We start from the raw sequence: 16,306 nt of genomic DNA, 5'->3' as shown, positions 1-16,306 counted from the left end.
GAGTTAGGCTCCTAAACACATAGATATTTAGGCATTGCTGTGCTTAACAGTTAATGGGATTTTGGCTCCTAATTGCCTAAAGCCCTTTTGAAAATGAGAATTAGGCACCAAAATTAGTTAGATGTTGCAACGCTGAGCGTAGCAATGCCTAAATACCTTTAAAAATCTGTGCCTTAGTTAACTTAAGACTTAGGTGGTTGGAACTTAAGATTGTTTTGGAAATGCAATTTAGGTCCTTTTGAAAATGTTACCATCTGTTTGCAAATGGGAACCATTTGTTTAACAGAAATAAGACGGTTACTCACCTTTGTAACTGTTGTTCTTCGAGATGTGTTGCTCATATCCATTCCAGTTAGGTGTGCGCACGCCGTGTGCACGTTCATCGGAAGATTTTTACCCTAGCAACACTCGGTGGGTCGGCTGGGCGCCCCCTGGAGTGGTGCTGCCATGGCGCCGGATATATACCCCTGCCGACCCATCCGCCCCTCAGTTCCTTCTTGCCGGCTACTCCGACAGTGGGGAAGGAGGGCGGGTTTGGAATGGATATGAGCAACACATCTCAAAGAACAACAGTTACAAAGGTGAGTAACCGTCTTTTCTTCTTCAAGTGCTTGCTCATATCCATTCCAGTTAGGTGATTCCCAAGCCTTACCTAGGCGGTGGGGTCGGAGTGAGATGTTGCAGAATGCAAAACTGCCGAGCCAAAGGCTGCATCATCTCTGGACTGTTGGACCAGTGCATAATGTGAGGCAAAGGTGTGGACCGAAGACCAGGTAGCTGCACGACATATCTCCTGGATGGGAACATGAGCCAGGAAGGCAGCAGAAGAAGCCTGAGCCCTGGTGGAATGAGCGGTAAGGTGGCTCGATGGAATATGGGTCAAGTCATAGCAGGTACGGATGCACAACGTCACCCAAGATGAAATCCTCTGGGAGGAGACAGGTAGGCCTTTCATTTGGTCTGTCAGTGCGACGAAGAGTTGGGGTGTTTTACGGAAGGGCTTTCTCCGCTCAATATAAAACGCGAGCGCCCTACGGACGTCTAGGGAGTGCAATTGTTGCTCTCGTCGTGAAGAGTGTGGCTTCGGGAAGAAGACCGGAAGGAAGATATCCTGGTTGATATGAAAGGCCAATACAACCTTAGGGAGGAAGGCCGGATGTGGCCGCAACTGCACCTTGTCCTTGTGAAATACCGTATACGGTGGGTCCACCGTGAGAGCCCGAAGTTCAGAGACTCGTCTAGCCGATGTAATGGCTACGAGGAAAGCTGTCTTCCAGGACAGGTATAGCAGCGAGCAGGTCGCCAGCGGCTCGAATGGGGCAGTCATAAGTCTGGTTAGAACCAGGTTGAGGTCCCAGATTGGGGCGGGGTGGCAAACTTGTGGGTATAAGCGCTCCAAGCCCTTGAGGAACCTAGAAATCAGAGGGTGCGAGAAGACGGAGCGGTCACTCTCCCCTGGGTGGAAGGTAGAGATGGCTGCCAAGTGCACCCTCAATGACGGTACTGCCAGGCCCTGCTGTTTGAGAGACCAGAGATAGTCCAAGATGGAATGGATCGGGACCTCGGTAGGAGTGACGTTGTGCGTTTCGCACCAGCAGGAGAAACACTTCCACTTGGCCAGATATGTTAACCGAGTGGAAGGCTTCCTACTACCCAATAGAACTTCTTGTACCGAGGTAGAGCAACATAACTCGGATGGGTTTAACCATGCAGCAGCCATGCTGTGAGGTGCAGGGATTGAAGGTCTGGGTGGTGAAGTCTGCCGTGATCCTGTGTTATAAGGTCTGGGAGGAGAGGCATGGGAATGGGGCTGGTTATCGACAGGTCAAGCAACATGGTGTACTAGTGCTACCTGGGCCACGCTGGAGCGATCATGATCAGGTGCGCCCTGTCGCTGCGGAGTTTTAGCAGGACCCTGTGAACCAGCGGGAACGGTGGGAAAGCGTACAGCAGTCGGCTCGACCACGGCATCAGAAATGCGTCTGACATCGAGCCCGGGGAGAGGCCTTGGAATGAGCAGAACTTCTGGCACTTCCTGTTCTCACGAGAAGCGAAGAGGTCGATGTGGGGAAAGCCCCACTTCCGGAAAACCGAATAGATGATGTCCGGGCGGATTGACCACTCATGAGACAGGAAGGATCTGCTGAGGTGATCCGCCAGAGTGTTCTGGACTCCGGGGAGAAAGGACGCTACCAGGTCGATCGATTGGGCTATACAGAAGTCCCAGAGGCGAACGGCCTCTCGACAAAGGGGGGAGGAGCGTGTTCCGCCCTGCTTGTTTGTGTAAAACATGGCCGTTGTGTTGTCCGTAAATACTGATACACAACGGCCTTGGAGATGGTCTCGAAACACTTGGCATGCTAGACGGACTGCCCTCAGCTCCCGCACGTTGATGTGCAAAGACAGCTCTTGAGGTGACCAGCGACCCTGAGTGTGAAGGCCCTCGAGGTGGGCACCCCAACCCAGAGATGATGCGTCCGTGGTTAGGGCCATCGAGGGTTGAGGTGGGTGGAATGGCATCCCCTCGCAAACTATCGTGGGGTTCAGCCACCATGTTAGGGAGTCCAGGACCTCCTGCGGAATGGTGAGTATGGAGTCCAGGCTGTCTCTGTGCGGCCTGTATACCGAAGCTAGCCAAGTTTGAATGGGGCGGAGGCGTAGTCTCGGGTACTTGGTCACGAAGGTGCAGGAGGCCATGTGCCCTACCAGGCGGAGGCAGTTGCATACCGACATCATTGGGAAGGTCTGAAAACCCCAAATAATGGAAGCCATTGCTTGAAACTGCGACTGTGGGAGGCAGGCTCTGGCCAGATTGGAGTCCAGAGTCGCTCCGATGAAGTCTAGTCTCTGTGTGGGTGTTAGAGTAGACTTTTCTGTGTTGATCATGAGGCCGAGACTCCCGAAGAGGTCTTTGACTACGCGCAGGTGCTGCAACACTTGTGACTGGGACATCCCTCGAATGAGCCAGTCATCGAGGTACATAGAATCATAGAATTCAAGATCAGAAGGGACCATTATGATCAAATGGTCCGGGTATACGTGTACCCAACGACGGCGGAGGGAGGCGGCGACTACGGCCATGCATTTCGTGAACACACGCGGAGCTGTAGAAAGGCCAAATGGGAGTGCAGTAAACTGAAAATGTTGATGGCCAACCACAAAACGGAGGTACCATCTGTGCGGCGGGTAAATTGTGACGTGGAAATACGCATCCTTCATATCGAGGGCGGCATACCAGTCTCCTGGATCCAGGGAGGGAATAATGGTCCCCAGGGTTACCATGCGGAACTTCAGCTTTGTCATGAATTTGTTGAGTTCTCGCAGGTCTAAGATCAGTCGCAGACCTTCCTTTGCCTTGGGGATTAGGAAGTAGCGGGAGTAGAACCCCTTGCCCCTCATGTCTTTTGGTACTTCCTCTATGGCTCCTAGAGGTAGGAGCGATTGGACCTCTTGTAATAGGAATTGCTCTTGAGAGGGGTCCCTGAAGAGGGACGGGGAGGGAGGGTGGGAAGGTGGGTTTGAAACAAACTGGAGGTGGTATCCCAATTCCACTGTGCGCAGGACCCAGCGGTCAGAAGTGAGCTGGGACCAGGCAGGGAGGAAATGAGAGAGACGGTTGAGGAATGGAGGAAAAGGATCCGGGAAAGTAACTGGTGGGCCGCCCTCGGGCGTCCCATCAAAAGTTTTGTTTAGCCCCCGCTGGTGGTTTAGGGGGCGCCTGATTTTGGCCTCCTTGAGAGCCAGACTGCCGTCAACGATTGCCCCTGCTACGCCATCTGCCAAAGTCCTGACGCGGTCTAGGCGGGGCATACAGGCGGTGTGGCTGTGGTCGGAAGGTCCTACGTTGGTTCACTGGTGTGTGCATACCCAGCAAGCACATTATAACGCAATTGTCCTTCAGACTTTGCAGTCTGGGGTCAGTTTTATCTGAGAAAAGGCCGTGGCCGTCGAAGGGCAGATCCTGAATTGTTTGTTGCAATTCAGGGGGAAGGCCGGACACTTGGAGCCAGAAGATGCACCTGACGCCAAAGTTCTGGCTGCAGAGTCCGCTGCATCCAGAGAAGCCTGGAGGGAGGTTCTCACTACCTTTTTACCCTCCTCGAGGAGAGCGGTAAACTCCTGGCGGGACTCCTGCGGGAGAAGCTCCGTGAACTTCCCCACAGACACCCATGTGTTAAAGTTATACCGGCTTAGGCTGGAGGCCTCCAGCAGAGTATATTTTACGGCCTAGGAGGTCAATGCGTCTAGCCTCCTTTGACTTAGGGGCCGGGGCGTGTTGGCCATGGCGCTCTCGTTCATTCACCGACTGAACCACTAACAAGCAAGGAGGTGGGTGAGTGTAGAGGTATTTGTATCCCCTGGAGGGGACCATATATTTCCTCTCCACTGCCCTTGCTGTAGGTGGAACCGAGGCCGGGGACTGCCAGATGGTATCCGCATTGGATTGGATGGTGCGGATAAAAGGCAGGGGCTACCCTAGTGGGTGCATCAGCCAAGAGGATGTCCACAACAGGGTCCTCTACCTCAGGGACCTCTTCCACCGGTAGGCTCATATTCAGGGCCACTCGTCTCAAGAGGTCCTGATGGGCCCTGAGATCCATTGGCGGGGGGCCCGAGGAGGATGTTCCCGCCACCACCTCATCAGGTGAGGACGACGAGGAGAGGCCCGGTACCAATGGGTCCTGTAGGGGTTCCTGTACTTGCGGAACATCCTCTGCGTCAGGTGGAGTCTCGGTGTCCGCTGCTGGTAGCGCAGCCTCGTCCGTGCCCGCAGGTAGAGGACGGCTTATCGTCACCTCCGGTGCCCGATGTTGTGATGGGACCAACCGTGGAGGCACTGATGGAGCATCTTGGGATTCATAGTACGCCCACGGTATCCAGAGGGCCCAGTGATGAGGACCTTGGCTGGGGATGTCAGCATCCCTATCTTGGTGGTAGGATGCACTACTGGCCTGAGAAGACACCGACGTGTGTCTGGAAGGCCACGGCGGTGCCAAGAAATCTTCGGGAGGCGCAACAGATGCGGATGTGCGCTCTCGGGTCGGTGCTGGAGAGCGGTACCGCGAGCCGGAATGATACCATGAGGGAGACCGGGACCTTCTACCGTATCGGTGCCGGGAGGTCGACTGGTACCTCGAGTCCCTTTGTCTGTAGTGACTGCGGGAAACACGGTGCTGAGATCGGTGCCAAGAGTCGGATCGGTACCGGGAGTATCTGGTCGGCGACCGAGATCTCGACCAGTGCCGCGAGTGCGACCGGTACCGGGATGGAGAGCGGTACCGGGACTGCAAGCGGCGCCGGGAGCGGGAACATCGTGAATGAGAGCGTCTGTGGGATCTCAATCTTGAACGACGCCTCTCCACTGGGGCAACGGAACGTGGCCTTATCAGTGCCAGTTTCCCCACTGATTGAATAACCCGCACCGGCGGAGCTGGGGGTTGAGGCCGCGTGGACTCCGTCATGGCAATGAGCTCCCATGCCGTGGAGAAAGTCTCCAGTGTAGAAGGGAGGGCAAGCTCAATCACAGCATGAGCTGGGGAGCTGTCAGGCACCAGACTCAACGGCCCTTGTGGGACCGGAATCGATGGTGCCGAGCTCAGCGGGGTCGCAGTGGCGGTGCCACGAGTGACGGTGCCTCGGCAGAGGACGGTGCCGGGCGAGCCATCTTTGAAGGGCGCTCCTTCTGTTGCGCTGTAGAAGTCAGAGCACTCTGCTGCTTCCTGGGTCTCAGGGACAGGGAGCGGTGCCAAGCAGATGTTGGTGCCGGCAGAGGTCGGTGCCGGCAGAGGTCAGTGCCGGGGCTCCTTCTCGGTATCGGAGCGGTCCCGCGGCAAAAGGGGCGCTCCTTACCGAAGCAGTCTGTTGGGCGCTCGGTACCGAAGCTGCAGGAGTGAGTGCCGACTCCACGAGGAGCTGCTTCAATCTAAAGTCCCGCTCCTTGTTTGTCCTTGGTTTAAAGGACTTGCAGATGCGGCACTTGTCCGTAAGGTGGTGGTACCCTTGGTTGCAGTGTTTTTCAGAAATGTCTAAAGATTCCATTTCTACCAATCCAAGAATGAATTATTATAATGACCTACATAGTCACCTAATGCTACTGATTAAAAACATGATTGCCTGCACTGGAAAGATAAAAATATCCTTTCTTCACAGACAGAAAGGCATGAAAAAAATATTTTTCTGACAATAAACAAGTTCACCTTGGACTAAATCCTGTGAAGTGCTGAGCATTCTCAACTCTTGACTCCACTGAGCCCGCACTGGGGTGGGGAAAAGGGGCTAACCCCGATCCCCCGTTTAACTATATACACTAACTATCAATACAACAACTAATACTAACTGTAACTATAAAACTTTGAACTATAATACAATTAACTGTACAGAACTATGAGTAGCTAGGGATGTGGAGATCAGCGAAGCCATGCTCCACAGTTCCAACGACCGTGACAGGCGGTAAGAAGGAACTGAGGGGCGGATGGGTCGGCAGGGGTATATATCCGGCGCCATGGCGGCACCACTCCAGGGGGCACCCAGCCGACGCACCGAGTGTTGCTAGGGTAAAAATCTTCCGACGAACGTGCACGCGGCGCGCGCACACCTAACTGGAATGGATATAAGCAAGCACTCGAAGAAGAACTTAAAGATTCACTTTGGCCACAATGCCCACAAACTTACCCAACATTATCTTAGATGAGAAGACAGCAAGTTCATGAAAACTATATATAAAAAAACCCCTCATCAATCAAAAGCCCTTAACCTTGGGGGGGATAGCTCAGTGGTTTGCGTATTGGCCTGCTAAACCCAGGTTTGAGAGTTCAATCCTTGAGTGGGCCATCTAAAGCAAAATCAGTCCTTGGTCCTGCTAGTGAAGGCAGGGTGCTGGACTCAATGATCTTTCAGAGTCCCTTCCAGCTCTATGAGATATGTATATCTCCAACCTGGCACTGTCCACTTGGTTCACCAGTGTGTCTGGTCTTGCCTGTATGTACTAGAAACTGTCCTTGAATCTCTGATGATCATGCCCTCTTTGACTGTAGAGGGCTGAACTGAGATGCATGACAGCTGGGTTTAATTCCTGGTTCTGCCACAGACTTCATGTGTGCTCTTGTGCAAGTTATTTAATCTCTTGGGTGAAAATCCCTGGCAAAACTCCTGTTGACTTCCACAGGGCCAAAATTTCAACTTGGTGTCATGGTTTCCCTCACATGGGACACAGTGGAGATAAATTAAGCAATATCCATGAGATTCTTTTAGAAATGAAAAAAATTCCTTGTGGCAGGGTCTATTATTATATTTGTGTTCTGTACACTGAAGAGCATAGTTTGTTTATAATATATACAAAATGGGTTTATCTGGATCTCTAGGCCATTGTCGAAAGCTCTAAAATTAAACAAAATAAAAATCAGTTATAAAGCCAGTAGCTGCTCCCAATACCTCAGGCCAGAAAATAACCAATCACAGCATATCAAACAAACTAATTAATTTCCTCCCCCACAAAAATCAGATCATATTTTGTTCCTCCATTCCCTCAAACCTGGGTATACTTGCAAGTCTGGGAGTGTGCTCAACAAACTCAGAGTATACTGGAGCAAGAGGTGGAATAGGAACCAACTTGGAGGGCCCTCATAGAGAATGCCATGCAGACAGCTTCTTCTCATTCATACTGAGGGAGCTCCAGCTTGAGCACCTCCACTAATCACAAATGTGGCTTCTCAAGTAGACAAACTCAAGCCACACAGGACTTTGTGTCAAATACAAATCATGGCACATTGATGTCACATGCTCTTGGCAAGAAAACAGGGTTTATCAGGTGAGATGCTGCATTTTACGTCAGGTTCATTTTCTATGCTGCTTTAAGGTGTAGTCCTATGTCGAGTGCATTACAGTAGTCTAATTTCATGGTGACAAAGGGATGAGTCACAGTAACAAAACTAGCATGTGAAAAAAATTCTTCAAGCTGGACAAAGATGGAGAAAAGCCTTCCTCAACACTGCTACTATCTGGGCATCTAATAGCATCTGGGGATCTATTACCCTCAGTATATTAACTTAAGTAACAAATACCACATACACCATGCATCAGGAATTCTGTCTTCTAGTTTCATCTGCGAGCCTACAAGCATCATGACTTATTCAGATTGTTCTTCAATCAGCTAGCTCTCACCTATGCCCAATCTCATCAAGACAAGCTGTTCAATAGCAATGATCACATGAGACTGAAATATAGACTGGGGTGTTATCAGTATACTGAGATGACCATACCCATACCTCCTCAATAACCTTCCCAATGGCACCATATACATGCTGAACAAGAGTGGGACAGGACATACCCTTTTAGAACTCGATCTATAGTGCTGTCATATAAAGACAATTGCCCAAGACCCTCCTCTGGAAAGACTCAGCAAGGATAGAATGGAGTCACTGAGAGTAGTTCCATCCACACTTGTTACAATCCACAGGTAAGACAGCAGCTCACAATCAGAAATATGCAATGCAATGAGGACACCAGCTACTAACACCATTGATGCAGTCTTTGACGTCGACCCAAATCTCTGTACTAACACTGACATGGGTAAAGATAATTGAAGGCATGTAAGTACTCAGGGTTGTCTTGTCCAGTCCTTTCTATAATCAAAATTGTAGACAGTGAATTAGACAGCTGGCTGGATTAGCAATGACAGTGTTGGTTTCTTGGGTGAAAGCCACATAGCAACTTCCATGAGAGAAATTGACTACATGCTTATCCTGATGGCTGCATTGACAACCTCCATAAGCAATGGACTCTGTCTTCCCCACTTTCACTAGCCAGAAAAGACATGAGTCCAAAGAATAGGTTGTGGAATGATATTAGTGGGATTAGTTGCAGAGTAATGTACTCGCTGTGTCTAACAGTGGTAGAACTGGGAACTATATGATTAAGAACATAAGAACAGTCCTACTGGGTCAGAACAATGGTCCACCTCGCCCAGTATCCTGTCTTCCAACAGTGGCTGGTACCGGATGCTTCAGAGGGAATGACCATAACAGGGCAATTTTCAAGTGAGCTATCCTGTCGTCCAGTCCCAGCCTCTGGCAGACAGAGGCTTAGGAACACCCAGAGCATGGGGTGAGTCCCTCAACATCTTGGCTAGTAACCATTGATGTACATAACCTCTATGAAATTATCTAATTTTTTTTTGAATCCAGTTATACTTTTGGCCTTCACAACATCCCCTGGAAACAAGTTCCATAGGTTGACTGTGAGCAGTGTGAAGAAGTACTTCCTTGTGTTATTTTTAAATCTGTTACCTGTTAATTTCATTGGGTAACCCCTGATTCTTGTGTTACATGAAGGGGTAAATAACATTTCCCTATTCAGTTTCTCCACACCATTCATAATTTTATAGACCTCTATCATATCCCCCACTTAGTCGTCTCTTTTCTAAGCTAAAGAGTCCCAGTCTTTTTAATTTCTCCTCATATGGAAGCTATTCCATACCCTTAATCATTTTTGCTGCCCTTCTCCCAATTCTAATTTATCTTTTTTGAGATAGGACGACTGGAACTGCATGCAATAATCAAGGTCTGGGCCCTACCATGGATTTATATTGCAGCATTATGATATTTTCTATCTCTTTCTTAATGGTTCCTAACATTCGGTTACTTTTTTGATATCTGTTGCACATTGAGCAGATGTTTTTAGAGAATTATCCACAATGACTCCACCATCACTTTCTTGAGTAGTAATAACTACTTTAGATCCCTTCATTATGTATGTATAGTTGAAATTGTATTTTCTAATGTGCACTATTTTGCATTTATCATCATTGAATTTCATCTGCCATTTTGTTGCCCCATCACCCAGTTTTGTGAATCCTTTTGTAACTCTTTGCAGTCAGCTTTGAACTTAATTATTTTGAGTAATTTTGTATTGTCTGCAACCTTTGCCACCTCACTGTCTACCCCTTTGTTGAACAGCACTGGTCTGAATCCTGAATCTTTGGAGGACCCTGTTATGTAACTCTCTCCACTGTAAAAACTGACCATTTATTCCTACCCTTTATTTCCTATGTTTTAACCAATTACTGATCCACGAGTTACCTTTCCTCTTATCCCAGGGCTCCTTTTTTTGTTTGTGAGCCTTTGGATTAAATTTAAAAAAAATGAATAACCCTAAACTTATTTAAAAGATTACAGAAAAGGTACCAGAGTTCACTTATTTTTGACATTCATTTTAATTGAATCAATAAGTAATGAATAATAATAAAACCTTTAAGTATTGCCTAATAGCAACACAAAGAAATGTTTTGGGTCTCTCTGCATTAGAACATTTCTTCATACATTGTTGCTATAGAATATTAATCACATAAGATAAAGTTTTGCCATAAAATATTAATACTTATTGCAAGAATTAAGAGGCCAGATACTGTGAGGTGTTGAATATCCTGACCTTTCAGTGGAGTCAAGAGTTGAGAATGCTCAGCACTTCACAGGATTTAGTCCAAGGTGAACTTGTTTATTGTCAGAAAAATATTTTTTTCATGCCTTTCTGTCTGTGAAGAAAGGATATTTTTATCTTTCCAGTGCAGGCAATCATGTTTTTAATCAGTAGCATTAGGTGACTATGTAGGTCATTATAATAATTCATTCTTGGATTGGTAGAAATGGAATCTTTAGACATTTCTGAAAAACACTGCAACCAAGGGTACCACCACCACCACCAAAAAAATAAATAAATAAATAAATAAAAATAAAAGCAATTTACAAATTACATTCTTCTCTTTCAATTAAATCCTTCCTGAATAGTAACTTTTAGATTACAGCATGGTTCATAGGTCAATTTTTTTTAAAGTAAATTAAATCTATGAAATCTAACATAATTTTTTCCTCTGTTGTGGTTCAACCTTTTTACACAGCTTCAGGCCTGAAAAAGAACAAAAACCTACAGTCAGACAAAGGGAGACTCATTTCTATTTACTCCAGATCACATTGAATTTTCCTTTTTGAGCTCCTGGAGCGTGGTTCTCTACACCAGTTTCTCAAAGTATATATTAACACTAAAACCAAATAGAAATCAAATATTTGGGGATTACATCAAACATAGGCACTTAGCAAACAATGTCTTAAAGATTGTTTTGTGGACTTCAGTAAGATTTTCCTTCACATTTTTTTCACGTATTAAATTCAAAGGGTTTTCTTTTAAAAAAAATTTGAATGTATGCTGCCATCTACTGGAAAGTACTACTTAATCAAGCAAAGCTGAAACATTCCTCTTAACACAAGCTTCACTTTACTCCCATGAGTAGCTATTTTGTGTCAATGGGACCACTTGGGTGCTTAAAATAAAGCACATACAGAAGTGTATGCATGACTGGAGCCTAAATTAGTGCCAACTATACTGGAAAAAACACAATTAAAAATCTATTGCATAGATGCGGAATCTTATAAATTCCTTGAGATGTGGACTCTCTCTTTCTTTGCACAGGGACAGCACCGAGCAAAAAAGAAGGCTGGTCCAATTGCCCACTTTAGGAATGGCCATAATACAAATAGTAATAGTAAATAGTCTAATGATACAATCAATATCATCTACCCTTCCATTAGGAAAAATAAGTAAATGATGCATTATTTCCCAGAATATTTACACAAGCTTTCGGTTAAAGGAATAATATCTGGGATTCATGCTTTTCAGCCTGACTACTCACTATTTACAGTGTTGCCAATCCCAGAGATTTAAACAACCCCACCACAAAAGAAAACAAACAAAACCACCCCCCCCAAAAAAAATGTTCAAACAAACCAAAAAAAAAAAAAAAAGGAAACAAACAAAAAAATCCACAGGACACACATAAAATCCCCCCAATAACATTGCTAAATGGGAAAGTCTCATGATTTTTACCCCACTTTCCTGAGTGGGTTCTCTTCATTATTAATTTTTCAGATCCTGCACCTGTCCAGCAAATATGGCCAGCTAAAACAGTCTCACTAAATAACAACAATTGTAACAGAATATCCTTTCCAGCTGTGGACCTCAGGCTTCATTCCTTGCACATGTAAACTGATGTGAATTCTGCAGATGTTTTGCCTGAGCAAATAATGAAGAATCAGTCTCTGTATTTTAACATTAAAATCATTTTCTGCATTTTCCCTTTCCACTCACCCTCACTGGTAGGTCTTACCTGAACACCTGGGCTGCTTAGTAATTTCCTGAGAGATGCGGACATGTTAGGCAGGTGAAAGAGGCATGGAAACTAACACTCAGACAGTGCTGAGAGCTCATGGAGGCACCTCCATTAGTGTGATATTTACCAATCATGCTCCAGTGCCACATGCTTTGAGAACCACTGCATAGAGTATATGCTGCTTTGTGTAAGGCTGATAGCTCTGTAGGATAACAACATGAGCTCACTGGCGAATAAAGATGTCTCTACTTCTAGTGCTGTCCTGGATGGGGCACATAACAGGTCTCCCTTGTCCTATTTAAAAGGAACCCTCCATCTACTAGTGCCCTAATTCAGTGGTCCCCAAATTGTGGTCCAGAGACACTGGTGGCCAAAAGACCACTATGACTATGTCTACATTACGAGATAAGGGTGGGATTCCCCTGCTCGCATACACATATTTGTGGTATCTCAATGGGGATAAATAGCAGTGTAGCTGCAGTACCATGGGCAGGAACAGTGGAAGCATGGTTTAAATCATGAGTCAGGGATTGGTGTCTTTCATGGCATGGAGCCATAATGGCAGCACCTGACTAGGGTGAAGTTTATGCTACAAGGTAACATCTGAGTGCCTCCATGGCCTACATCACAGTCAAACCTTCTTTTTCTAACACAGAGTAGGCTTTTTCTCTTGGGAACAATTTTCCGCATAGGTTGAGGACAGGATGGTCCCTGCCAGCCACTCAAGACAAGAATGCTCCCAACCCAATTTCAGAGGCATCAGTCTGGGAGATATTTTTCGGTGAAATCTAGGCTGTAGAAGACAAGATCACTCCAGAGGTGAGCCTTTAAAGTCTGAAAGGCTCTCTCACAGGCCTTCATCCAGTGAATCTTTTCAGGCTACTGTCTTTGTGCAGACTGGTGAGAAGGGCCACAGTAGATGAGAATCCAGTGGTAGTTATCCCACCATTCCAGAAACCTGCATACCTCAAAGACTCATAGACTTTCAGGCTAAAAGGGACCACCATGATCATCTAGTCTGATCTCCTGCACACCTAAGGCCACAGAACAGCACCCACCCATTCGTGTAATAGGCTCATAACCTCTGGCTCAGTTACTGAAGTCCTCAAATCTTGATTTAAAGACTTCCAGTTACAGAGAATCCACCATTTACTCTAGTTCAAACTTACAAGTGACTCATGCCCCACACTGCAGAGGAAGGCGAAAAACCCCAGGGTCTCTGCCAGTCTGAGCTGGGGGGAAGATTCCCTCCCAAGCCCAAATATGGCGATCAGTTAGACCCTGGGCATGTGGGGGAGTCCCACCAGGCAGATATCTGGGAAAGAATTCTCTGTGATAACTTAGAGCCACCTTATCTAGTGTCCCATCTCTGGCAAAGGGAGATATTTTCTAGTAGCAGTCACAGATGGACCATATGCCATTGTAGGCAATCTCATCATACCATCCCCTCCATAAACTTATCAAGCTCAGTCTTGAAACAATTTAGGGTTTTTGCCCCCTCTACTCCCCTTGGAAGCCTGTTCCAAAACTTCACTCCTCTGATGGTTAGAAAATTTCATGTAATTTCAAGCCTAAACTGGTTGGAGGCCAGTTTATATCCATTTGTTCTTGCACCTGCTTCTTTGAAGTCAGAGTGTGGCAGATCCTTCAGGTTTGGACATTGTCCACCAGAAGTCATACCTTGCCCTCCCCCAAGGTAAACCTCAGGTAGATTGCCTTGTCTTTGCCTATGTTGCATTTGTTGGAGTTTGCTGTTAGTCTGACCTCTTTGAGGGTCCAGAATATAGCAGCAACCTGCTTCAGGTGTCATCCCAGCTCTGGCTATAAATCATGACATCGTCATGGAATGCGGTGGCATAACTACTATGGGGATGGAGGAGTTGCTCCATTAGCTGTTGAAATGTTGCTGGAGCATGAGGTAAGTCAAACAGCATGGTCTGGAACTGATACAAGCCAAAGGGGTCAGCAAAGACCATTTTTTCTTGAGCCTCCGGCATGGGTGGAATTTGCCACTATCCTTTGGTAAGATCCAAGGTGGTAATATATTTGGCTTCACACAAGTGATCTGTTCGCTCATCAATGCACAGCATGAATTATGTGTTAAATTTTGACACGGCATTGACTTTTCTAAATTTGATGCAAAATCGGGTAGTTCCATCTGGCTTACAGACCAACACGACTGGCCTTCTCCAATCACTACTGGATTCCTCATTTACCCAAAGGTCCAGCATAGATTGTAAGTATTGCTTCATGATCTCTCATCTTTCGGGGAAGCAGCTGCACATTTTCCCTGACACAGTGTCCAGGCTCAGTTTGGGTGTGGTGGGTGAGGTGCATTCACCTGGACTGGGTAGAAAATACAGACACCTGACAGAATTGTTGCATATGGTGACATGAACACCATTGCCTCAATAAAATTAGCAGAAAATTGTTAGTTAGTTAGCAGAAGGGTCCTGTTATAGGTGTTGGTACTGTTATACAAGGCACTGGTGAGACCTCATCTGGAATGAGTTCTGGTCTCCCATGTTTAAAAAGGATGAATTCAAACTGGAACAGGTACAGAAAAGGGCTACTAGGATGATCCGAGGAACGGAAAAACTGTCTGATGAAAGGAGACTCAAAGAGCTTGGCTTGTTTAGCCTAACCAAAAGAAGGCTGAGGGGAGATATGATTGCTCTCTATAAATATATCAGAGGGATAGGGAATATTTAAGTTCAGTACCAATGTGGACACGAGAACAAATGGATATAAACGGGCCATCAGGAAGTTTAAACTTGAAATGAGACTAAGGTTTCTAGCCATCAGAGGAGTAAAGTTCTGGAACAGACTTCTAAGGGGAGTAGTGGGGGGCAAAAAACATATCTGGCTTCAAGACTAAGCTTGATAAGTTTATGGATGGTGTAATGGGATAACCTAATTTTGACAATTAATTCGTCTTTGACTCCTAGCAGTAAATGTAATCCAATAGCTTGTGATGCGATGTTAGACAGGGCGGGATCTGAGTTACTACAGAGAATTCTTTCCTGGGTGTCTGGCTGGTGAGTCTTGCCCACATGCTCAGAGTTTAGCTGATTGCCATATTTGGGGTCAGGAAGGAATTTTCCTCCAGGGCAGATTGGCAGAAGCCCTGGAGGTTTTTGCCTTCCTCTGCAGCATGGGGCACGGGTCACTTGCTGGAAGTTCCTCTGCACCTTGAAGTCTTTAAAACCATGATTTGAGGACTTCAATGGCTCAGACACAGGTTTGATACAGGAATGGGTGGGTGAGATTCTGTGGCCTGCATCAGACTAGATGATCATAATGGTCCCTTCTGACCTTAAAGTCTATGATTCTATAGTGGTACAGTTATCAGGAGAAAAAGAGTGCTAATTTAGTATAGATATGTTGAGGAATAGCATAAAAAAGAGAAAGGCAAGCATTTCGGTGTAAAATAAAAGAAGAACAGTAAGACAAACGTAGCTAAGAAGGTTAATAATACAAATGAAACAGAAATAGAACTATGGAATATATAAAAACAAGGAAGAATAAGTAAAAACAAGAAATATAGAGGGCAAAAATAAAGCACAGTAGAATCATGCTAATGAAGAGCACTGAAGGAAATAAGAAAATTTCTACAAATACCGTATTCCACAAAAAAGATAAAATTAGAGGAATAAATAGGGTCTATTAAATAAATTTCATGGTGGCATAATAGATGAAGAAGTACAAAGGAAGCTGAAGTAGTAAATAATACTTCTTTTCAGTTTATAATAAAAATTAAAGTGTTAATTATTAAGTTATCAAACTTAAATGAGTGAGTATTGAAGTGATCCAGAGCAAATTAGCAAAAAAGAGATGGTACAGGAATATCCATTAAAATTAAACATACAAATCAGCAGGATAGAGCAAGATATACCCAAGAGTGGACTAAAGAGAACTATTAGCAATCACTTTTGATAAATGTTGGAAGACAGATTAGGCACCTGACGGGAGAAAAGCCAACATGGTTCCAATCTTCTAAAAGGGAGAATGGGGGAAGTATTGACCAATTAATTTAACTCTGTTCTATGTAAGATATTAGAACTAATAATAAGAAAATCTAAATGTAAACATTTGACTTGCAACAGAGAGGAGATGCTGGCAAGGAAGCATATGGACTAATCAAACAGG

The 16,306-nt window shown here is 45.8% G+C and overlaps 1 protein-coding gene across 1 annotated transcript in view; it reads right to left on the bottom strand.

Annotated features, from left to right (window-relative positions):
- Positions 1–10,791: 10,791 nt before the first annotated feature.
- Positions 10,792–16,306, bottom strand: part of LRRIQ3 (leucine rich repeats and IQ motif containing 3) — a 102,152-nt gene continuing 96,637 nt past the window's right edge. Inside the window, exon 9 of the mRNA XM_039483226.1 lies at positions 10,792–10,899. Coding sequence (XP_039339160.1) covers positions 10,884–10,899 — 16 coding nt within the window. The 3' untranslated portion in view covers positions 10,792–10,883. The remainder of the gene's footprint in view (positions 10,900–16,306) is intronic.

The sequence above is a fragment of the Mauremys reevesii genome, linkage group 8 (genome assembly GCF_016161935.1).
Source record: "Mauremys reevesii isolate NIE-2019 linkage group 8, ASM1616193v1, whole genome shotgun sequence".
Classification (NCBI taxonomy): Eukaryota; Metazoa; Chordata; order Testudines; family Geoemydidae; genus Mauremys; species Mauremys reevesii.
This window is presented reverse-complemented; position numbering and strand designations above follow the sequence as displayed.